At 43.0% G+C, this 23,874-nt stretch overlaps 1 protein-coding gene across 1 annotated transcript in view; it reads left to right on the plus strand.

Annotated features, from left to right (window-relative positions):
• The first annotated feature begins 577 nt into the window (after positions 1-577).
• TMEM135 (transmembrane protein 135) overlaps positions 578-23,874 on the plus strand; it is a 175,627-nt gene continuing 152,330 nt past the window's right edge. Inside the window, exons 1-3 of the mRNA XM_063305905.1 lie at positions 578-769; positions 19,211-19,338; positions 21,264-21,356. Of these exons, the coding sequence (XP_063161975.1) occupies positions 629-769; positions 19,211-19,338; positions 21,264-21,356 (362 nt within the window). The 5' untranslated portion in view covers positions 578-628. The remainder of the gene's footprint in view (positions 770-19,210; positions 19,339-21,263; positions 21,357-23,874) is intronic.

Below are 23,874 nucleotides of genomic sequence, written 5' to 3' on the forward strand. Positions count from 1 at the left end.
GCCTCCATTAGCAGGGGAGCAATCGCCGATTTCCGGACGCGTTGGGTGGGGGGAGGGGGCTGCTCTTGCTACGTCATCTTGCTGCTTGTGTTTATTGCATTCTTACTCTTTTTTTATTATGGTTCCTTACAGACATCATATCATTCCCACCCACCCTCCGGTCTCACGTTCATCGCGGATAACTCGGTGCAAGTCTTGGCCCGCCCGGCCAAGCTGCTCCCCTCGGCGCCTTTTTTGCAGCGTGGCCTCCGAGGCGGCGGAGGCGGCTGCGTCACGGCTGCCGCCGCCGCCACAGCTCCCCGTTGTCGGCCGCCGCGGCGCTTTCGCAAAGCCGCATCCACGTGCCGCCCCGGGCGCGATCGCGTGGGCGCCAGGGGGCGGGGCGGCGTTGGGAGCGCTCGCGCCAACCCCTTTCCCCTCCCCTCCCCTCCTCTCGCCCCTGCCACAGGCCGGGCGCGAGCGGCCTCCGGATTGGCTGAGCGGGCTCACGCGAGCCGGCAAAGCGAAGGGGCGGGGGGAGAGGTGGTTGATCGGGAGTAACCCCGGCGGCCGCCGTCAATCCTCCTGACGCGCGCTCACGCCGTCCTCTTCCTCCTCGGCCCCCCTCGCCCCCAGCCGCTGGGCCAAGATGGCGGCGCTGAGCAAGTCTATCCCCCACAACTGCTACGAGATCGGGCACACCTGGCACCCCCACTGCGGGCGGGCCTTCGTGCACATCACCCAAGGGGCGCTGGGAGAGTCGCTCCGCATCTATGGGACCCTTTACCTGGTGAGAAGCCCCGCCTTCCTGCCACCCCCCCCCCCGCTCCTCACCTCGGGTTGGGGAGCTGAGCGGGAGGAGGATGCATGTGGGGTGGGAGGGGGGCTTGGGGGGCTGAAAGGCCTGGGGATGGGTGGTCCCTGGCAGGGCGATTGCGTGACACCTGGACTGGAACTGTCTGGGTTGGTGCAACTGGCAAGGACACCCTCTAACATATATCAGATTAAGGCAAGCCTTGTATGTGGTTTGAATGTAGCTGCTAGGCCTTTCAAGTGAGAGGTTTAATCTGTTGTGTTATTCCTGTTGGCTGCTATTCTCTAAAATGTACCCATTGTTGTATAAGATGTGTGATAGATGGAATAAAGCTTTCTCTCTTTTTCTGTACCGTGTATGTATTGCTGTATACATGGCATAGGACCAGATTACTTGAGGGACTGCCTTCTCCCAAGAGCATCTGCCTGCCCCACAAGCTCCCACAGGGAGGGCATGCTTCAGATTCCTTTTTTAAAGTCTTGTCATCTTATGGGACCTTGGAGGTATGTCTTTTCTGTGGTTGCCCCTGATGCACGACTGGCCCAAACTCTCCTTGACTTTGGAAAATCCCTTAAGACCTGGCTCTTCCCCCAGGCATTAGGGGTCAGTTGAGTGGGATCCCCTCCTCTGAGGGTTGGTTTGTTTTGTGCTTGGTTGTCATTTTACATTCCTAGTTTTTTTGGTTTTTAATTTCCCCTTTATTATTTTTATAAATAATTCAAGGTGGGGAACATACCTAATACTCCTTTCTCCTCCTATTTTCCCCACAACAACAACCCTGTGAGGTGGGTTGGACTGAGAGGGAGTGACTGGCCCAAGGACACCCAGCCAGCTTTCATGCCTAAGGGGGGATTAGAACTCTCAGTCTCCTAGTCTCTAGCCTGGTGCCTTAACCACTAGACCAAACTGGCTGTTGTTAGTTGTTTGTTTGTTGTTAGCTTTTATTGCTATTATTCTTGTTATCATCATTATTGTGGCCATACAAATTTGATAAATAAATATTGTGCTTCTTTAATCGTTTTTAAAAAATGAATGTTTTTATTTATTTATTTATTTATTGAATTAAGTGCTGTACACCGCCCAGAGACACTTTTTGTGAGATGGCCATACGTATTTGGTAAATGAATAAATAAATAGTGTGTTTATGTTGTGTGCTGTGCAGTCACACTGAGTTGGTTGGCCTAATAAATCTTCAGCATACTTAGATACTAGATTGAGAATGGCTGTTCTGTGATATATCTAGTGGGCATGTGCTGTTGCTATTTCTCCCTAAGAGGCACTTCCCCCCCCCCTTTAATTACATTTAAGATGTGCAAGTCTTCCGATTCCAAGGCAGAAAAGTGCTTCTGAGCCTGCAGGATTGTGAAGGCAATGCCCCTCTGCAGCTGCTTAAAGGAAACATGTCTTTTCCCAGGATCACATGACAGCTGAATGATGGGTGGGGGAAGACACAGCTGCTTTAAGAAGTTGCAGGCAGTACTGCATTTATGTTCCTGTGCCTTCTGAAGCACATTCCCTCCTTGTGATTTGAAGTGCTGCAGAATCCTATTATGATTCTGTTTCACCTTTCCTGTAAGGAAGCCAAAATGATGCGATTTGTGGTTTCTAAGGGGATGCCATCTGTTGTTATTAAACTGGTAGCTATTCTGCTTCAATAAGTTGCTACAGCAGATACTTGCACTTCATACTTGTGCAAATGCTAATTAAAGGAGCAAAAGATAGTGAGGAGTGTAGTATATACTGTATACCAAGAGTTTGAATTAAGAGGAATCAATATTGTTGGGAAAGTATGTCACTGGTCATTGGAAGAAAGGACAGTATTAAAACCTGAGCTGATAACTAAGAAATAAACTAAGAAATAAAGGCTAATGTATCTCAATTATCTCTCCAGGTTTATATAACTCTCACTGCCTCCCACAGATCATCCTATGAGGACTGTAAATTCTTGCTGACCTTTCCTTTTTGACTTTAATTTCTCAGTTTATCTTTGCCTAGCTCAGGGAATGTCCAAAGTTTAAAGCTATCGTCATTTTCAATATTAGTTGTATGTGAGGACCTTGACCAGATTCTGTTTGGCTTCAGTACATACAAGGGAGATTTGTTATTGTAATGAGATGTAATAGTGAAGAATGCAAGCTGAGAAATTAATACTGTTATTGTACAGGTGTTCAGATTATTAGTCTGTTTCTTTCTGTATGGTGACCTGCTGATTCTGACCGTGATCTGCTCCAGGGTAATAAGCAGAACTTCAGCAAAGGATCGTTACTTTGTCGTGGTGCTGGAGCTTGAGCACCTCCATGATGCCATGAGCTAAACCATGAAGGGCCACCCAAGACGGGAAGGTCATGACAGAGAGGTCAGACTAAAGGCGATCCCTGGGGAAGGTAATGGCAACCCACCCCAGTATTCTTGCCGTGAAAACTAAATGGATCAGTACAACCACAGATATGTCGGTATACCATCAGAAGATGAGACCCCCAGGTCGGAAGATGGTCAAAATGCTACTGGGGAGGAACAGAGGATGAGTTCAACTAGCCCCAGACGTGATGACGCAGCTAGCTCAAAGCCGAAAGGACGGCTAGCGGCCGACGGTGCTGGTGGTGAACGGCGAATCCGATGTTCTAAGGATCAACACACCATCGGAACCTGGAATGTAAGATCTATGAGCCAGGGCAAATTGGATGTGGTTATTGGTGAGATGTCAAGATTAAAGATAGGCATTTTGGGTGTCAGTGAACTGAAATGGACTGGAATGGGCCACTTCACATCAAATGACCACCAGATCTACTACTGTGAACAAGAGGACCACAGAAGAAATGGAGTAGCCTTCATAATTAATAGTCAAGTGGCTAAAGCAGTGCTTGGATACAATCCAAAAAACGACCGAATGATCTCAATTCGAATTCAGGGCAAGCCATCTAACATCACAGTGATCCAAATATACGGCCCAACCACAGATGCTGAAGAAGCTGAAGTAGAGCAGTTCTATGAGGATCTGCAGCACCTACTGGACAACACGCCTAAAAGAGATGTTATTTTCATCACAGGAGACTGGAATGCTAAGGTGGGCAGTCAAATGACACCTGGAATTACAGGTAAGCATGGCCTGGGAGAACAAAACGAAGCAGGACATAGGCTGATAGAATTTTGCCAAGACAACTCACTCTGCATAACGAACACTCTCTTCCAACAACCTAAGAGACGACTTTATACATGGACTTCACCAGATGGACAACACCGAAATCAGATTGACTACATCCTTTGCAGCCAAAGGTGGCGGACATCTATACAGTCGGTAAAAACAAGACCTGGAGCTGACTGTAGTTCCGATCACGAACTTCTTCTTGCACAATTTAGGATCAGACTAAAGAGATTAGGGAAGACCCACAGATCAGCTAGATATGAGCTCACTAATATTCCTAAGGAATATGCAGTGGAGGTGAAGAATAGATTTCAGGGACTGGACTTAGTAGATAGGGTCCCAGAAGAACTATAGACAGAAGTCCACAACATTGTTCAGGAGGCGGCAACAAAATACATCCCAAAGAAAGAGAAAACTAAGAAGGCAAAATGGCTGTCTGCTGAGACACTAGAAGTAGCCCAAGAAAGAAGGAAAGCAAAAGGCAACAGCGATAGGGGGAGATATGCCCAATTAAATGCAAAATTCCAGAGGTTAGCCAGAAGAGATAAGGAATTATTTTTAAACAAGCAATGAGCGGAAGTGGAAGAAGACAATAGAATAGGAAGGACAAGAGACCTCTTCCAGAAAATTAGAAACATCGGAGGTAAATTCCAGGCCAAAATGGGTATGATCAAAAACAAAGATGGCAAGGACCTAACAGAAGAAGAAGAGATCAAGAAAAGGTGGCAAGAATATACAGAAGACCTGTATAGGAAGGATAACAATATCGGGGATAGCTTTGACGGTGTGGTCAGTGAGCTAGAGCCAGACATCCTGAAGAGTGAGGTTGAATGGGCCTTAAGAAGCATTGCTAATAACAAGGCAGCAGGAGACGATGGCATCCCAGCTGAACTGTTCAAAATCTTGCAAGATGATGCTGTCAAGGTAATGCATGCTATATGCCAGCAAATTTGGAAAACACAAGAATGGCCATCAGACTGGAAAAAATCAACTTATATTCCCATACCAAAAAAAGGAAATACTAAAGAACGTTCAAACTATCGAACAGCGGCACTCATTTCACATGCCAGTAAGGTAATGCTCAAGATCCTGCAAGGTAGACTTCAGCAATTCCTGCAGTGAGAATTGCCAGATGTACCAGCTAGGTTTAGAAAAGGCAGAGGAACTAGAGACCAAATTGCCAATATCCGCTGGATAATGGAAAAAGCCAGGGAGTTTCAGAAAAACTTCTATTTCTGTTTTATTGACTATTCTAAAGCCTTTGACTGTGTGGACCATAACAAATTGTGGCAAGTTCTTAGTGGTATGGGGATACCAAGTCATCTTGTCTGCCTCCTGAAGAATCTGTATAACGACCAAGTAGCAACAGTAAGAACAGACCACGCAACAACGGACTGGTTTAAGATTGGGAAAGGAGTACGGCAGGGCTGTATACTCTCACCCTACCTATTCAACTTGGACGCAGAACAGATCATGCGACATGCTGGGCTTGAGGAATCCAAGGCTGGAGTTAAAATTGCTGGAAGAAACATTAACAATCTCAGATATGCAGATGATACCACTTTGATGGCTGAAAGCGAAGAGGAACTGAGGAGCCTTATGATGAAGGTGAAAGAAGAAAGTGCAAAAGCTGGCTTGCAGCTAAACCTCAAAAAAAACAAGATGATGGCAACCAGCTTGATTGATAACTGGCAAATAGAGGGAGAAAATGTAGAAGCAGTGAAAGACTTTGTATTTCTAGGTGCGAAGATGACTGCAGATGCTGACTGCAGTCAGGAAATCAGGAGACGCTTAATCCTTGGGAGAAGAGCAATGACCAATCTCGATAAAATAGTTAAGAGCAGAGACATCACACTGACAACAAAGGCCCACATAGTTAAAGCAATGTTGTTCCCCGTAGTAACATATGGCTGCGAGAGCTGGACCATAAGGAAGACTGAGAGAAGGAAGATCGATGCTTTGGAACTGTGGTGTTGGAGGAAAACTCTGAGAGTGCCTTGGACTGCAAGAAGATCCAACCAGTCCATCCTCCAGGAAATCAAGCCAACCTGCTCACTTGAGGGAATGATATTCAAGGCAAAACTGAAATACTTTGGCCACATAATGAGAAGACAGGACACCCTGGAGAAGATGCTGATGCTAGGGAGAGTGGAGGGCAAAAGGAAGAGGGGCCGACCAAGGGCAAGATGGATGGATGATATTCTAGAGGTGATGGACTCGTCCCTGGGGGAGCTGGGGGTGTTGACAACCGACAGGAAGCTCTGGCGTGGGCTGGTCCATGAAGTCATGAAGAGTCAGAAGCGACTGAACGAATAAACAACAAATAAGCAGAAGCATTTGCCATTACTTGCTACCTGATCCTTTCAGTTGTGGAAATGCTAGAACCTTCAGTGGAGTTTATAGAACCTTCCAGTTAAAAAAAAATACTTCCCAGTTTAAAAGTTTAATGCTCCAATTAAAACGTCATACCAAACAATAATGATTGATATTTTTGGCTTAGTGGGATGTGGGAACCCAGCCATTGTGATTTGTAAACTAAAATGTATGGCTTAGCAAGTTGTGCAAACTTGTTAGTAAACTATGGTTTAGCATGAAATGTGAACCCAGTCAGTTTTATGCGTATACTAGACAACCCTGTGACCCATTGGGTCATCCTTTGAGAGAAAGGTAGTGCAGTCTGATGTGACCAGAATGAACATTAAATTTTAGGCTGACCATTTTTTTACCCCAATGCTGGATGGTCCTGTGATCATCTAAGAAGAGTATATATCATAAATTAAAAAATGATTATAGTGGCAAATGAACTTCAGTAATAAGTCTATATTTCCTTACCTAAACAGATAAACAGAATGACCACGGGCAGGCAAAAAAGTAGTGGGAACAGGAGTGACTTCCGACTTCCTGCCGGCTTCCCCATTGACTTTGCTTGTGGGAAGTTGGCAGGGAGCATCGGAAATCACGACCACGTGACTGCAGGGACACTGCAACAGCCACAACTTTGTGAATAAAACTGGTCTGAACATTGTGGAATTTTCAATTCCACATGAGTAATGGGTCCTGGATTTTTTACACATTCTTTACGTTAGCAGATTTTAGGTACCTTGATTCAAAAATTGTTGTGGTATAATGCACCATTGGGCTAACTTGTGGGTACAGACAGACAGATAAACAGAATGAGAGTTTTAGTAGTATATAGATCGTGATGAGCAGTTTTTGCCTATCATAAATTTTTGGTATGCCATTGGTGATAGTGTCATGGTGATAGATACAGGAGTAGATCAAAAGACCAGTTTAAAACAAATGTTTTACGTTGAAAGATTTGAAATTGAATCCTTAACATCCTAATTGCAGTGTTGCTAAGTTGTGTAATACGTACATAACCTAGAACTCTTATAGACATTGTGACCTAAAAGAACTGGAAGGCGTAGTCTATAACTCATAAGTTGGGCAGTGGTTGTATACCTAGATACCTGGAAATAAGTTTCACTGTACTTGGGTTCACTCCATATGTTAAGCCATAAACCATAGTTTATAAACTATAATAGCTCTGTTTGTGCAAAATACAAGCCAAAATCCATCAGACTGTATGAGATATGAGTCCAAACAGTGGTTAAGGTTGGACAGCTTACTAAGCTGTCTTCAGTCATTAGACGCACATCATAGTAACTGGATTACTCATTTTGCTAAGGCAGTGTTTCTCAACCATGGCAACTTTAAGATATGTAGACACAGTTGAGAAACACTGTGCTAAGGTGTGGAGAGTAGTTTACAAACCATAGTGGGTGAATTTATGGAATATGCTTAGCTAAAACCAGACCAACTGCATTATGGGCAAGTGCAGCGTATGAGCTAATCTTACAGACTTAAACTTGAGCAAGCTTACTAAGGTTGAGTAAATATGGTCAGCACATTTAATTTAATCATGGGTTGTTGTTACCTATATTTTGAAGAGAATCAGCGGTTCTGAAGAATATAAAGGAACCGGCATAGACCTGTGATTGTAGCTTCTTCTCTAACTGTGATTCTATGAAGGAGATCAAAAAATTGTTGCACTCTCTCTTGAGAGAAAAGTATGTGATGTGGGGTGTGAGAGGTTTACATGTTATTCTATTGCATGATCATCTTAATGTTGTTTATTGAATAAATCACTGTTACCTGGGTTTTCACAGTATGCTAAGCCCAATCAACATTGTGGCTGGGGCAAAAATGTTAACCAGCTTATACACAGAGACACATTCACAAAGTTTCTTCAGTAATAAGTTTTCTACAAATGAGATTACCAGTTGGGTGGATTGATTTGTGTGACTGACTCCATTGGCAAGCCTGCAGTATTCTCTTGTCTATTATGAAATCACACTGTGGAGAAATGGCTGTTGTGCATACATTTAAGAATGAGTTAAGACGTATCCAGGAACTATAAGGAACCTACACAGAAGGATTGAGAGCCAATTTGGTCAAGTGGTTAAGGTTCTGAGCTAGAATCCAGGAGTCTGTGAGTTCTAGCCCCGCCTTAGGCATGAAAGCCGGCTGGGTGACCTTGGGCCAGTCACTTTATATCAGCCCAACTCGGTGCAATGTAGACTAGCCTCCGTGTGGTGCACCCCGGGCAGTGTGACTTGTCACGGCTAAATAGTCAACACATCTGGCTGCTGGACCTCACAAGGATTTCCCAGCAAGAAAAAGCAGCATGAACACCAAACTGCCATGCCATATGATTAAAAAAACAAAACAAAACAGGAGGATTATTAGTATTACTGTATCCAAACTGAGATTGTACCCCAAAATGACAGCCACATCTGTTCAGTGGAACTGGCTCTTCCTCCAGGGAGTCTTGTTACTTAGGCCTTACCATTAAAAAGTTTAGAAGTTCTGTTCTTTCATTTATCTGAGAAATATAACATCAAAGATGAATGAAGCAATTTGTAAATGGCTTTGCGAGATTCTTTTTTGTAAGAGTGCTTACATTTGGGGGGTCCATGTTGAAATTTAGCTATGTAAAGTATTTCTCACAGCATCAAAGTACAGTAGGGGACTATACTTATCTGAACTTAATCTGATCAGCTTTACAAAAATCGTTTGGGAGAGGACAATGTACCAAGGTTCAGCCCTAGTCTGTAGTTCTAAAAAGTTATAGGGAACATCAGACTTTCGTTTATAATTTCTTTTGAAAGTTTCTGTAACACGTGATGGGACATCACATGCAGCTCGTTTCAGTCTAATTTTGTAGGATGAGGCATGATATGCAATTGAATTATTTAGACTTTGAAAAAAATCAATTGGATGGTTTGTGTTGCACATACCTTTTTGGAACTTGCTTGTTAAGGATTTTGAGGAAATAAATGGTTAAATAAGCACAACGAATAGGATGAATTTTGAGGTCCTTTGAGGCTGGGAGCTTTTTAAAATAATATTTACCACCTTAGGAGTAATTTGGAAATGCTGCTGCTGCTGCTGCTTCTATTCAATCATGTCCAATTTTCAGAGACTGCCTGGACAAGCCCCTGCAGTTTTCTTGGCAAGATTTTCAGAAGTGGTTTGCCATTTCCTCCTTCCTAGGGCTGAGAGAGAGGGACTGGCCCAGGATCACGCAGCTGGCTTTGTGCCTAAGGCGGGATTAGAACTCGTAGTCTCCTGGTTTCTAGCCCGGTGCCTTAACCACTGGACCAAACTGGCTCTCATAGAGCTTCTAGTAACTTTTATATATGTGCAGCACAACTCTAGCATTGATGATGGTTCAGAATGTGTATGCAGCTACTGAGATTTTAAATGAAGGGATGCAGTAATTACTTAGTTTATTATAGGCAGATACATTTTATTGCTTAGCTCAGCTTATATCATAATACTAAATGAATTCACCTACAATAAATATTTATCAGCATCCTGTGATTACAGATGGTAGAACATAGCATGTTAATAGCTGACACTTCTTATAAATTACGTTATTGGAATGGGAAAGATAGTTTTCCTTTTATTGCAGGGGCCAATAAACTTTATTTGGGATTTTATATTAAGCCTTTATTTGCTATTATTCTCCATATAGTTTTGACTTCAATAGTTAAACTAGGTGAAGGTTTAATGATTCTAAAGGAATCTGTCAATTTTAAATGGATGTTTCAAAGGAATCAGGCTATATTTATCCAGTGTCCATATTGCTGTGCATGAGCCAATGTGTTGCTGCTCTCTAGGTGAATACTTGACAGACTTGCTTGAAACTGATAGGTATACACGTGGGAAATAAGGAATTTGTTATAGCAGTAAAAGAACTTGAAGTTCCCAGCTGATGAGCCAAATATATTATAAAGAAAAAAAAGTAAAACTACTAATTATAGTATTGGGTTATTCTTTCACTACTTTTTATATCTTGCACTGAACAAGATTTAATTAAATAACACCTCATGGATAAGAGTAGAAAAGAAAGCCAGTGTTGCATAGTTATTTAGATGCTGGGCCAGGAAGACCCAGGTTCTAGTCTTCTCTTAGGCACAAAAGCTAGCTGGGTGACCTTCGGCCAGTCATTCCCTCTCATCCCTAATCAGTGTCAGGCTCTGTGACAAGCTGGCTGGTAAACAAAAAGATGAGAATGCAGTTATTTGTTTTGCCTATTATTAAACAATTTTATTCAATGTGCACATAAAAATATTTCAGATAAAAATATCCTACAATATGTGTTTACTGTACATTATTTTGTGAACCAGGGTTTTATACCTGAACAAATGAATGCCTTCTACAATCATACTGAATAGATTACTTGGTTGAGGTCCTATGTTCTTACCAGAAAACTTGCTATATTGAAAGTGGGATATTTTTCAGTATGTTGTTGTTAGTTGCTGTTGAGTCGTTTATGACTCATGGCGACCCTATGTATAACAGAATGAAAGGCTGTTCGGTCTTGCGCCATATGCCTGACTGTTCCAATGTTTGCATCCATTGTTGTGGTAATTGTATCAATCCATTGCATTGAAGGTCTTCCTCTTTTCTGCTGGCCCTCGACTTTACCAAACATGATGTCCTTTTCAAGTGATCGGTCTTTCCTGACTATGTGCCCAAAGTATGAGAGTCTGAGCCTGATCATCTTCGCCTCTAGGGAACATTCTGGTTGTATTTCTTCTCAAACTGATTTGTTTGTTCTTCTGGCGGTCCATGGTATTTTCAGTAATCTTCGCCAACACCATAATTCGAATGCATCAATTCTTCTTCTATCTTCCATTTTTAATGTCCAACTTTCACAGGCATATGTGGCAATTGAGAAGACCATGGCATGAGTCAGACACACCTTTGTTTTTAAACTGACATCTTTACTTCTAAAAACTTTAGACAGGTCTTTGATGGCAGATTTTCCCAGCATGGTATGTAGTTTGATTTCTTGATTACTATTTCCCTTGGCATTGATCATTGATCCTAGTAGAGTGAAATTGTTGACGACTTCAATTTCTTCTCCATTTATTATGTCATTGTTTATTGGTCCATTTGTGAGAATCTTTTGTCTTCTTCACATTTAGGTGTAGTCTGTATTGCTGACTATAATCTTTTATCTTCATCAGCAAGTACTTCAAGTCTTCTTCACTTCCAGCAAGCAAAGTTGTATCATCTGCATATCGCAGGTTGTTTTTGAGTCTTCCAGCAATTCTGATACCCTGTTCTTCTTCGTACATTCCTGCTTCTCAAATTATTTGTTCAGCATACATATTGAATAAGTAGGGTGAAAGTATACAACCTTGCCGCACACCTTTTCCAATTTTGAACTACTCGGTATCATCGTTTTCTGTTCTAACGACTGCCTCTTGATCTGTGTACAGGTTCCTCATGAGTACAGTTAAGTGCTCTGGAATTCCCATTCTTCGTAATATTAGCCATAACTTGTTATGGTCCACACAGTCAAACGCCATTGCATAATCAATGAAACAGAGGTAAACATCTTTCTGGTATTCTTTACATTCAGCCAAGATCCATCTGACATCAGCAATATCTCTCGTACCGCGTCCTCTTCTAAATCCAGCTTGGACTTCTGGTAGTTCTCTGTCGATGTAAGGCTGCAAATGTTGTTGATTTATTTTCAGCAGAATTTTGCTAGAATGTGAAATTAATGAAATTGTTCAATAATTTCCACATTCTGTTTGATCTCCTTTCTTTGGAATGGGTAGGAATATGGATCTCTTCCGGTCAGTTGGCCAGGTTGTTGTCTTCCAAACTTCTTGACATAGAAGAGTAAGTGCTTCCACTGCTGCATCTGATTGTTGAAATATCTCAACTGGTAATCCATCAGTTCCTGGAGCCTTATTTTTCAGTATAGATGTTCAGAAAGGGGCTATTCATTGATTTGAAAAGAATTTGTTCTCCATGAGCCCCCTTATAATTTCATCACAGTGTTTTTAAATGGTCCTGAGAAAAATGAATTCTAGACATAGTTGTCATGTTCACTGTTTCAATGTGCCTGGTACATCGTAACACTTCACATGTCATTTGCTAGTCACGTATTTGATTTGTAACACTTCACGTGTCAGTTGTTAATTGCGTGTTTGATTTGCAGGGAAGGGAGGCTGCCATAGCCCGGACTGTTATCTTTTGGTTGAGGGAATGGAATGTGTTTGGGTTTTCTCAAATGCTCAAGGTTGTTTTCCCAGGACTGGTGAAGACAGTTACTGGCACCTGGGAGGGGGGGTGGTTAGAACGGCTGGGTGGGGGGAGGTCTTACGTTTTGAGCCGAGGGTTCTTAATTTGTATTTGGCGCGCTTTTGCTCATTCTCAGCTTTCTCTGTACTTGCATACTAATCTTTCAATAAACCAGATTTCATAGAGTCCACTTGTGAGTCTGGCTTTGTTAGATTAGGCAACCATTACATAAAGCTGAGAATCTTAAACCCTTACCGCTAAACTCTATCCAGAGCAATCTGTGAGGAACTAGAGTTAGCGATGACTGAGCCCACTCCTTACTCGGGGGAGAGCGAGTACTCAGATGCTGGGGAGCCGGATTCCACGGCTAAAAGAGGTGGGAGAGAACCCACTCTGGAATCGGAGGATCTGTCGGGGGTGTTGAGTCCCAGTCCTGCGATCCAAAAGGCTGTGAAGTCCAAGGTGATGAAGAAGGCAGAAGAGGCGCCGACTGAGCAGGTGATGTGGGATGAGGAGCAGGGACCTCTACCAGGGACGTCAAGGACGTCTTGGAAGCTGAGGTACCCGCTGTCCCCGAATGTGACTGTGGCCGGTGAGAGAGGGTCGGAGGACTCTGCAACCCATGTGAAAGCACAAGGGTGGGATGCCAGGTTGCAATCCCTAGAGGCAATGGTGCTGAAAATATCGTTGGCTTTGTGGGACCCAGTCAGGGAGAGAAGGGAGCACCATTCCCGCCAGTCGTCCCCCTCTCCTCCCTCCTCCCCGGGGGCGAGGATGAAAGGTCGGAGGAGACATCGGGCGGGTTCACCATCTAGCAGCCCCAGATGATTGTCCCCATCGCCCCCATGGCATTCGGATGACCGAGGAAGGAGAATGGAAAGGGGGGAGAAGAGACATCCCAAAGTCAGGATTTCGGATTCCCCCCCCCCGACGAAAAATCGATGGGTGCCAAGCGAAAGACTGGGCAGAAGGAGAGGAAGAAGAGCCCGCTGGGCACTAGATACAGGGAGTTTACGGTCAAGTTTGATGGGGACCCCACGAAGTTGTCATTTTTCCTGACGAATGCGAAGAGCTATATGGAGGAGTTTGGGGCGCTGTTTCCTTCGGAGAGGGCTAAGGTGAATGCAGTGGCCACCAAACTAGAAGGCAGGGCAGCTGATTGGTTTGTGCAATTGACTGAAATGGAGGCCCTAGAATTGACCGAATTCGAGGACTTCTTGTCGGCGCTCAAGTTACACTTTGCTGACCCGTTGGCAAAGGAAAAAGCCAAAGTGGCCCTGAGGGAGTTGATCCAGGGATCAAGGTCGGTGGCAGACTACGCCCTAGAGTTCCAAGCTTTAGCTGCCAAGGTGGATGATTGGTCGCAGACGACCCTGATAGAAATGTTCAAGGATGGTCTGCGACCCAAATTGTTGAGGTGGTCTTTGGGGAGGGCAGACCCAACCACTCTATATGATTGGATACAGCTGACAGGGAATGTGGAGCAGGCCCACGCGAAGTTTGCGCAAAGCAAGAGGGGTCCCAAGCAAATGGCCATTTTGAGAGCTGCCAAACCCATGGGCACTGCGGCCAGAGCAGGAAGAACGGCGTGGCAGGAGGAAAGGGAAAGCCGCTACGCGAAAGGGCAGTGCCTCCGATGTGGGAAGGAGGGCCACCGAGCGGTGGCATGCCCGAAAGGGAGACCTGAGGAGCGCCAGGGGAGATCGTCGGGGAAGTCGCCCACCTTCCCCAGAAAGATGAAGGTGGCTGTAGCTGAGGGCGAAGAAGAAGGAGTCCCGTATTTCGGAGAGGAGGGGGAGCCCGAATTGCTCCAGCCAGCGGGAAACGCCAGCCACCTGCTCTAAAGGGCGCCGCTGGGCAGGTGGAAGAGGGAGGGCGCAACTACCCCTCGGTGAGTGGAAACTTTCCTACGTTGGCAGTGAAAGTTAAGCTGGGCTCCCGCACCTGAACTGTGGAAGCATGGGCGTTGGTCGATTCGGGGTGTTCCCGCTGCTTGATGCACCCGGACGTGGTGGATGCGTTGGAATTACCCATGTTCCCCCTAAAACACTCTATGATTTTTACCCAGCTGGATGGTTCTACGGCGGGGGGGGGGGGGGAAGCCAGTCACCCATTTTACAGATTTGGTGGCATTGCAGATGGGTAGCCACAGGGAGGGGCTGCCGTTTATCGTGGCGCCTGTGGGAGGGCCGTTGGTCATTCTGGGGATGCCCTGGTTGGTCCAGCAAAACCCACACATAAACTGGGTGCACCGAACTTTGACATTTGGGGATGGGTTCTACCAAATCCCTATAGAAGAAGACGCCCCGCAGGCTGCGGTGGGGAGGGTGGCGGCGGCGACCCCGCATCTCGCGGCCGCCCCCCTGGAGGGCCTGCCGGAACAGTACCAGAGTTTTGCAGATGTGTTTGGAGAAAAGGAGGCGGATCAACTCCCCCCTCAACGGAGAACTGACTGTGCGATTGAATTGGTCCCTAATGCACAGCTGCCCAAACCTAAAATCTATGCCATGACGCAAAAGGAGCTGGCAACGTTACGTGAGTTTGTGGACAAAAATCTAGCTAGGGGTTTTATTCAGCCAGCTAATTTGCCGGTGGGCGCCCCAGTCTTGTTCTGAGCCAAGAAGGATGGGACTTTGAGACTGTGCACGGATTACCGCGGGCTCAATGCAGTATCGGTCCTAAATAAATACCTGTTGCCCCTCCTAAAAGACATGCTAGCACATCTGTCTAAAGGGAAAATATTCTCTAAACTGGACTTGAGGGAGGCATACTTCCGTATCCGTATACGGGAAGGAGATGAATGGAAGACTGCTTTCAATTGCCTGCTGGGCTCCTTCCAGTACAAGGTGTTGCTGTTTGGGTTGGCAGGGGCACCTGGGGTGTTTATGCAGCTAATTAATGAGGTATTGCATGATCATTTGTTTAAGGGGGTTTTGGTGTATTTGGATGATGTGCTGATTTACACTGAAACAATGGAAGAGCATGAGCGTTTGGTGAAACAGGTGCTTAGCAAACTACGAAAGGCAGAGTTGTATGCCAAACTCTCTAAATGTGAATTTCACAAAACACAACTGGACTATTTGGGGTACAGAATCTCGGATGCTGGGGTGGAAATGGACCCTGCCAAGGTGCAAGCTATTTGGGATTGGGAGTGCCCGCGCATGCGCAGGCAGCTCAAGTTTCCTGGGGTTTTGCAACTATTATTGCCCGTTCATCCAGGGGTTCGCTGAGATTGCATTGCCTCTAACTGATTTACTGAAAACCAAGGGGCGGGGCGATACACGCAGGGTAAAAAACCCGGGGGCTGTGCTCAATTGGACGCCTCAATGCCAGGTGGCGTTTGACAAACTTAAGGGGTTGTTCACTGCTGAACCTATTCTGCAACATCCTGATCCCGATAAACCCTTTGTGGTTCAGGTGGATGCTTCGGATTTTTCCACTGGGGCTCTCTTGATGCAAGCCGATGTTGCCGGTTGCCTCAAGCCTTGTGCGTACTTATCCCGAAAGTTTTCTGAAACAGAAAGACGGTGGCATGTCTGGGAGAAAGAGGCTTTTGCTGTGAAAGTGGCTTTAGACACTTGGCGCCACCTTTTAGAGGGGGCTAAATGTCCATTTGAAGTCTGGACTGACCATAAGAATTTGGAAGCCCTTAGCATGCCTCGTAGACTCAGCCCTAAGCAGGTTCGTTGGGCTCAATTCTTTAGCCGTTTTGATTTCCAGTTAAAGTTCATCCCAGGGAAGAAAAACTTCCTGGCCGATGCGCTTTCACGCTTGCCTCAGGATTCAGCCCAGGCACCTGAAGTCGTGGGGACGCTTTGGACAGAACCCCAATTGGGGATGCAAGCTGTCACACGCAGCCAGACCCGTGTGTGGGGGGGGGGGGCTCAGCGTCAGTTTCACCGGCTGCTAGAGCTCCGGCTGTTCCTTCCCAATTGCAACAAAAGTTTCTCTCTGAGCTGAAATCTGACACCTGGCTGCAAGCAAATAGGGACAAGGTTTCTTTTGACAAAGGCTTCGCTTGGAGGCAAAATCGCCTCTATGTGCCTGATGCTTTGCGAAAGGAAATCTTAAGGGGGTCTCATGATGATAAGCTGGCAGGTCATTTTGGATTTGTAAAGACTCTACACCTGATCCGCAGGCAATTTTGGTGGCCCTCCTTAAGACGTGATGTCAAGGATTATGTTGCTTCTTGTCCAATTTGTGCCATGTCAAAACGGAAGGGGGGTAAACCTCAGGGCTTACTGCAACCTGTCGCCAGTCCCTGCCGCCCTTGGGAGGAGGTCTCCATGGATTTTATCGTTGATTTGCCTCCCAGCCAAAGAAAGACTGTGATTTCGGTGGTGAAAGATTATTTCTCTAAGCAAGCCCATTTCATTCCATGTGCCTCCATTCCGTCTGCACAACAATTAGCCCGCCTTTTCCTAATCCACATCTACAGGATCTACGGGAGCCCCTCCCGTTTGGTCACGGATCGCGGGACACAGTTTACCTCCCACTTCTGGAGGGCATTTTTAAAACTTGTTGGCACTAAACAAGCCTTATCCACGGCGTGGCATCCTGAGACTGACGGAGCCACGGAAGCTCTTAATGCCACCCTTGAGCAGTTTCTCCGCTCATTTGTAAACTATCAACAAGACAATTGGGTAGATCTCCTCCCCTTCGCTGAAGTGGCATACAACAACTCCGTTCATCAGAGCACTGGACACACACCTTTCAGTACTGTATTCGGGAGGGACTTTGTGCCCATTCCTGACCTTCCTCATTTTTGGGTACAATCTCAGTTTGGATACAGTAATACTAATAATCCTCCTGTTTTGTTTTGTTTTTTTAATCATATGGCATAGCAGTTTGGTGTCATGCTGCTTTTTCTTGCTGGGAAATCCTTGTGAGGTCCAGCAGCCAGATGTGTTGACTATTTAGCCGTGACAAGTCACACTGCCCGGGGTGCACCACACGGAGGCTAGTCTACATTGCACTGAGTTGGGCTGATATAAAGTGACTGGCCCAAGGTCACCCAGCCGGCTTTCATGCCTAAGGCGGGGCTAGAACTCACAGACTCCTGGATTCTAGCCCAGAACCTTAACCACTTGACCAAATTGGCTCTCAATCCTCCTGTGTAGGTTCCTTATAGTTCCTGGATACGTCTTAACTCATTCTTAAATGTATGCACAACAGCCATTTCTCCACAGTGTGATTTCATAATAGACAAGAGAATACTGCAGGCTTGCCAACGGAGTCAGTCACACAAATCAATCCACCCAACTGGTAATCTCATTTGTAGAAAAATTATTACTGAAGAAACTTTGTGAACGTGTCTCTGTCTGTAAGCTGGTTAACATTTTCCCCACGCTTATTCAGTTTGTTAGGATTCTGTTTATGTAGCAGTAATAAACATTAGAGTACTACTCCTCGTCTCAGCATGTGTCTCACTGTTAGGACATACTCTGATGTTACAGGAGTTACTTAGTTCAGTCTTACATTTTCTGAGAAACATTTCTGTCAAATTCATTGGACTGAAATGCATGTGATTGCAGTCTTGCACACAGTGTTTGTTTCTTTAATGAATTAATTGAAATTAGTGTTAAATTTTAGTGGAATTTCAAGAGGATTCTTCAAGTTGGATCAGAAATGTCTGTGTATGCTTTTAAATTTACCACTAGATGAAATGCATTAATGCTTCTTAGCGAGTACATTCTGGGGCTGTTGCTTCATGCCATGAAGTGTAATTAGTGCAAGTTAGTCTTAAATAGCTAATACTTCAATAATCCTAAAGACTATTTATTTATTTGATTAAGAATTTATTTTAATACACTTCTCATTTCATGCAGCCAGAGTAAAATACCTTAGAGGAATGTGTCATAAAAGATAAAACAGTGAAGAGGTTTCTCATATGTGCTTTTGGTGCTTATGGATGTATGAAAGGGAAAAGTGTAAAAGAGATATATAGTAGTGGTGCCTGCAGACTTGGAATTTGAACCATTCTATGTTCAAAATGCCACTTTGAGCGCATGGAAGTTCTGAGTTCCAAAATCCTCCAACTATTTTGGAAGTTTTGAGGTATAAACAAAGCTATTTTGAACTTGAAATATTTTAAAAATGATTAGAACCAGCCCATTTTTAATGCAAATTGGGTTGTTCCAAGTTCAAACAGTTTGCATAGGAATTTGAAATGCTTTGCACATCCCTAATTTGTACTTTCTGAAGATCCTTACTGGTTAGGACAAATGTATGTTTCTTAAAGGCTGACCTTCCCCACAGAGGTTTTAGGTCCTTTAATTCAAGGAGAGACATAAAGAGTAGGGGAACAGCATAAATGGAGGCATGTGAGTAAACGTAGCATTAATTGTAGTACTGGCTGACCAAGTGATTTTTCTGATTCATTGACCTCAATTAGTCCTGTTGGAAAATTGGAGTCCACTTTCTTGCTGAAGCAATATATAAAAAAAAGGTGCATGGGAGGATGCCTCAGGTATGTAACGTCCCCTAACCGGGCAAATTAACAGAATGAATATTAATCTGGGACAGGTTTTATCTCAGTGTTGGACATGTTTACAGTTTTATTTATGTGGGTTTTTCTTATTCATAAATAGGGTTTGAAAGGATATACATTTAATATTTAAATAAATAAATAAATAAATTTGAACTGGTGCATGGATCTCTTTCAGATTGCTGCAATTCTCCGGAAACGAAAACTTGATTATTATTTGAACAAACTGCTTCCTGAAATCCTGCAATCAACATCCTTTCTTACAGCAAATGGAAGTCTTTACATTTTGTTTTTCTGCACTTTAAGGTGATTTGATTACACATTTTTGACTAAATCAGAGGATGGTGAAATTACTGTTGTAAAACTAATGGCTTCTGAAATAGTTTATCTGACAGCTGTCTGATATTTTTAAGGAACAAAATTCATGTATCACTACCAAAGAGCATTCATTCTCCTTCGACCCACCACCACAACCAAGATATATTTGCAGCTGTCCCCACCAACAGCCTCTAAGTTGTTACCACTAAGTTCTGACTGTACTCTGCACTTCAAGCCTCTGGTGACAGGTTGCCTGCTGGCAACCCACATACTCTATAAATCCAGTTATCGATGATTAGTGTCAGCAGATTGCTGATATCCAATAATAGCCTGTTACTTCATCAGTAAATGTCATTTTGCAGAAATGAGAATTTTGTCTATTTCATCTAAACCCCAATCCACAAAATAATGAGTGCCAGTTTTCATACAGTCACAAGCAAACAGATACCAGACTGGAACCAAAACAAGAGGCAGGTGGAAACTATCCCTCCTGCCCAAAAAAGAGTGGCTTCTAATTCATTGTACCATGTGGGTGGGAGACATAATAAGAATTTGAATTGATTTCACTATGAATAGGGCTCGGGTTTGATACACAGCCGTTGTTGGAATTCTTTGATAATGCCTTCATTACCTTTTCTACAATGAATTTACTTATCAGAATGTTTATGTCCTTGAAACTGTAATATTTTGGATTCTTACTTAGCTGGTCAGGAAAAGTGTGCCAAAAATAAAGTATGCTGTAAAGCGAATTGCAAAACCAAACAAAGATTTGAGAAATAAGGCTGGAATTAATAGGTACAAGTTAAGCTACTCAGAATCATTTGATGACTGGAGTAGCATATAAGCCTAGTAAAATAAATAAACAAGAAAATTTGTAAAATAGAAAAAGCAATTTTCTACAATGTAAACAATAAAATATACATTATTGTATATTTTGGCAAATGATAGAACTTTTGTGCTTTTCTTATGAAAAAGGGCTGATTCATAAGCTTACTAATATTAAAAAGTCTATGCTCAGCTGCCAAGATTAAGACAAAATTTAATATTTTTTGTGACCCTGCTCTAAGTTGCTTGTGACCTGGGGGCATGAACCACAGTTTAAGAACTCCTGTTCTATGAAATTGTGGAGAAGAAAACAGTCTCATCACTGTCCTCTTAACATTTAAACCAGGCATTAACTCCAGCTGGCTCATAGGAAGGATCTCTAAAGAAGGAGAGAGAAACAGAGAAAACCACTACTACAGGAGCCTGCTCAGCTGATTTCATCTTCTATCATGCCCAGGCCTTTACTACTAACTGCCCTATAAAAGGATCCTAGCAATTTTCTTCTTTTTACAGAATATTTATTACATTTTTATTTACAGTTGTTTGTATTGATTGTGGGCTGTTTGAGGAATGTCATCCTGAAAGGGGGACATACATTTTTATAAATAATAAATTAATTGAATGCTAATGTAAATGTTTGGTCAGCTTAGAGTTTTCTCCTGTGGTAACTAATACGACTTACTACTATGTAAATGCACACGGTCCTTTGTATTAAGGTGATCCTTTGAAATATAAGGCAGTAAAATTGAAGTTCCTCCTGGAGGTGTTAGAACTATGAATGCTATGAGGTTCTTTGAAGTGTTGTTAAGAGCACTCTTGCTGGACCAAAGAGGAGGAAGAAAGCATGCTTAGTTCTTCCCACTGTAGCTTCCCACGTTGTTCCCCTAATCCTCTGCAGACAGTTTTTGGGAGACACAAGTGACTGCCAGGCAAAGGAGAAATCTGAAAATCACATCCCCTTCTTGCTTTTGTAGGAGCATCTGCTGAGTGTAGTGATCCAATGTGAATGTTTTGTTTCAGTATTTGCGGCCCAATATGACCTTCCCTTCCATACCCACTGTAACAAATTCTACATTTAATTTTTTTAGGAGAATATTTGGAAAATTCTATTTCTGGTCTCCTGGTTTTGGTGCTGCTTTACCAGCGTCCTATATAGCTATTCTTATTGAAAGGAAGAGCAGGTATGTGTTTTTACATCCTTTACAATGTTGTTTATGTAATATACTTCCCATTGGGGTGCGATTCAACCACAGTAATAAATTAACAAATAAGAACTAAACAGCACTTAAAATCATTCAAAAGAAATGCACTCAGTATATGCCACAATATATTTACAATCCCCATGAAAATAATGCTTATTCAGTTATAAAATTCTAAACCTATCCATTGCATTACTGCCTTCCGCTTTGTTCTAGATGGGACTTACTCAAATTCCAAATTAGTTTTTTAAATATTTTTTAAATAACATATATTTCAGCAAGGATATATAGAGACGCTGAAATATATACAGTAACTTGACTAAGGGGCAGGACTACACATGTGAAAAGGAACAGCTGGTGCTTATTAACCTCTTTGAAAGCAATAGGGCCTTACAGAGTATTTCCAGGAGTTGGATATTCTGTATTGTCAGTCCTACCAGGTAGACCAGACCAGGAATCAATTCCACAGGAAGGCTTTTATTGAGCTTGGGTATAACATAACTACTTTTATTGAGATTGGCTGCAATAACAGAATCTTGCAAGTCTGATTGTGTTGTGCTTCCTCTCCTTCTTATACCCATGTAAATTAGGGGGGTGTCTGTCTGAGCATTTTCTGCATACTTTCTGTGTGTTTTGGACTTACGTTTTTCCCCTTTCTTTGTTTTTGTAGCAGAGCTGGCATACCTCTGTCAAGGTTATCTTCCTTACTTTCTACAGTACTGCAGCCTTCCCATACCTGGCACCTTACAGATGTCCTGGGACTGCAACTCCCAGAAATTTCCATTCTGGTTGGGAATTGGGGGAGGGGGAGCTGAAATCCCAAAATATCTGGAACCCTGCTGAATTGCATAGGGCCCGGTCTTCCCTATTGCTTTCAGTGTTATCCCTTTGCTCTTAATGATCTTTAGCAATTACTATCAAGGGAATGGTTATCCCTCCCCTGTTTTGTTCATACCATACTCTGGTTTCTAACTGATAATGTTCTTGACACTTAATCTCCCCCTGTCAGATTTTGTCCCTGCTTGGAAAAAGACTAAAGGACTTGTGTGCATGTAAGTCTCATAGCACTGTCCATGCTGAAGGTTTCAGATGTGGCTTTGTATGCCCCCATAGAATTTCAGAGACAGCTGTGCATGCTGCTTTTGTGGAAGTGCTTAAAAAGGTGCATAAATGCTGCATGCATAACTTTCTGGGGCTCCTCTTGACTAAGAATTACTGGCTTTAAGATAATTAGAGAATATATGTCATGTTTATTTATTTTTATTTATTTATCATATTTTTATCACTGCCCATCTCCCCCACACTGGGGACCCGTTATTTTCAGAATGAATTATGTGTAGAGCTTCCATGGTATCTCTTAGTGGTAAAAGAGGTGCTTTATATGGCTGATAGCCCTTGCCATGGCAGTTTTGCAACTGCGCTTGACTTTCTTGAGGCAGTTGCATTTTAGTGTAGGGAAAAGGAAAATGCTAACTTACAGGCTGTCGTAACGCCCTTGGTAATCTGGTTTTCCTTTTTCCTTTTCCTTGTTTTCTTTTTCTTTCCATAATGTAGGTTTCTTCATGTGCAAATCTGAGTTAAAATGATACTGAGTCAAGATAGACAAGGAAGTACTTCTTTATGTAGGTCTTACTTAAAACTGTAGAGTTCATTACCATAAGATGTCAAGATCGACTGATTACATGCTGTAAAGTCACTGTCAACTCTTAGCAACCACATAAATAGATCTTCTCTAGGATGTATAAGCAAATTGCCACCAAGTTGTTGTTATTTTTAAAAATAATCTATGCAAGTCAATAGGGAATAAGGTAGCTAGGGAAACTGAGTGTGCTCTCCTGCAGATTATAATTTTTTAAAATGGTTTTTAATGGTTTTTATTGTTTTTAATGTTCTTAAATATTTTTGTGGTTATGTTTTTGGTTATTTTATTATATTGTTTTTGTTTGTAACTTTGTACAACACTCAGTCACATATGTGAGATGAGTGGCTCCATAAGTTTTACCAATTAATTAATTAATTAATTAATTAAATTCCTTCCCATAGGATCAGAGGCAGCATGATTGTGAATATCAGATGCTGGGAAGTAATAAGAGGCAGTTACTATCATGTCCTGTTTGTGGACTTCTCAGAAGCATCTGGTTTATGGCCATGAGAAATACAATATTGAGCCAGATAAATTTTGCATCAAATGCATCATGGCTCTTCTTATGTTCATATATATATTGGCATTGTTTTGCTCAGGTTTGAGCTTAAATGCTCATTTTTATTAGTTTGCTGCTTACACAATTTTTAATAATTCTTTCAGAATGTTTCAAATTCTTTTACAATGCACAAGGATACACTACATGCAATAAAGATGTCAAGATGGTATTGCTGGAAATAATGTTAGAAAGATTATAGTACTAGGGTTGGTCAATTAAGGTTTAAATGTGTTAGAGGAGAGGAAGGGAGTTTATGAAGATAGTCACATTCCTAGAGTGGGAAGGGATGTATCATACTC

Source organism: Candoia aspera, chromosome 5 (genome assembly GCF_035149785.1).
Source record: "Candoia aspera isolate rCanAsp1 chromosome 5, rCanAsp1.hap2, whole genome shotgun sequence".
Classification (NCBI taxonomy): Eukaryota; Metazoa; Chordata; class Lepidosauria; order Squamata; family Boidae; genus Candoia; species Candoia aspera.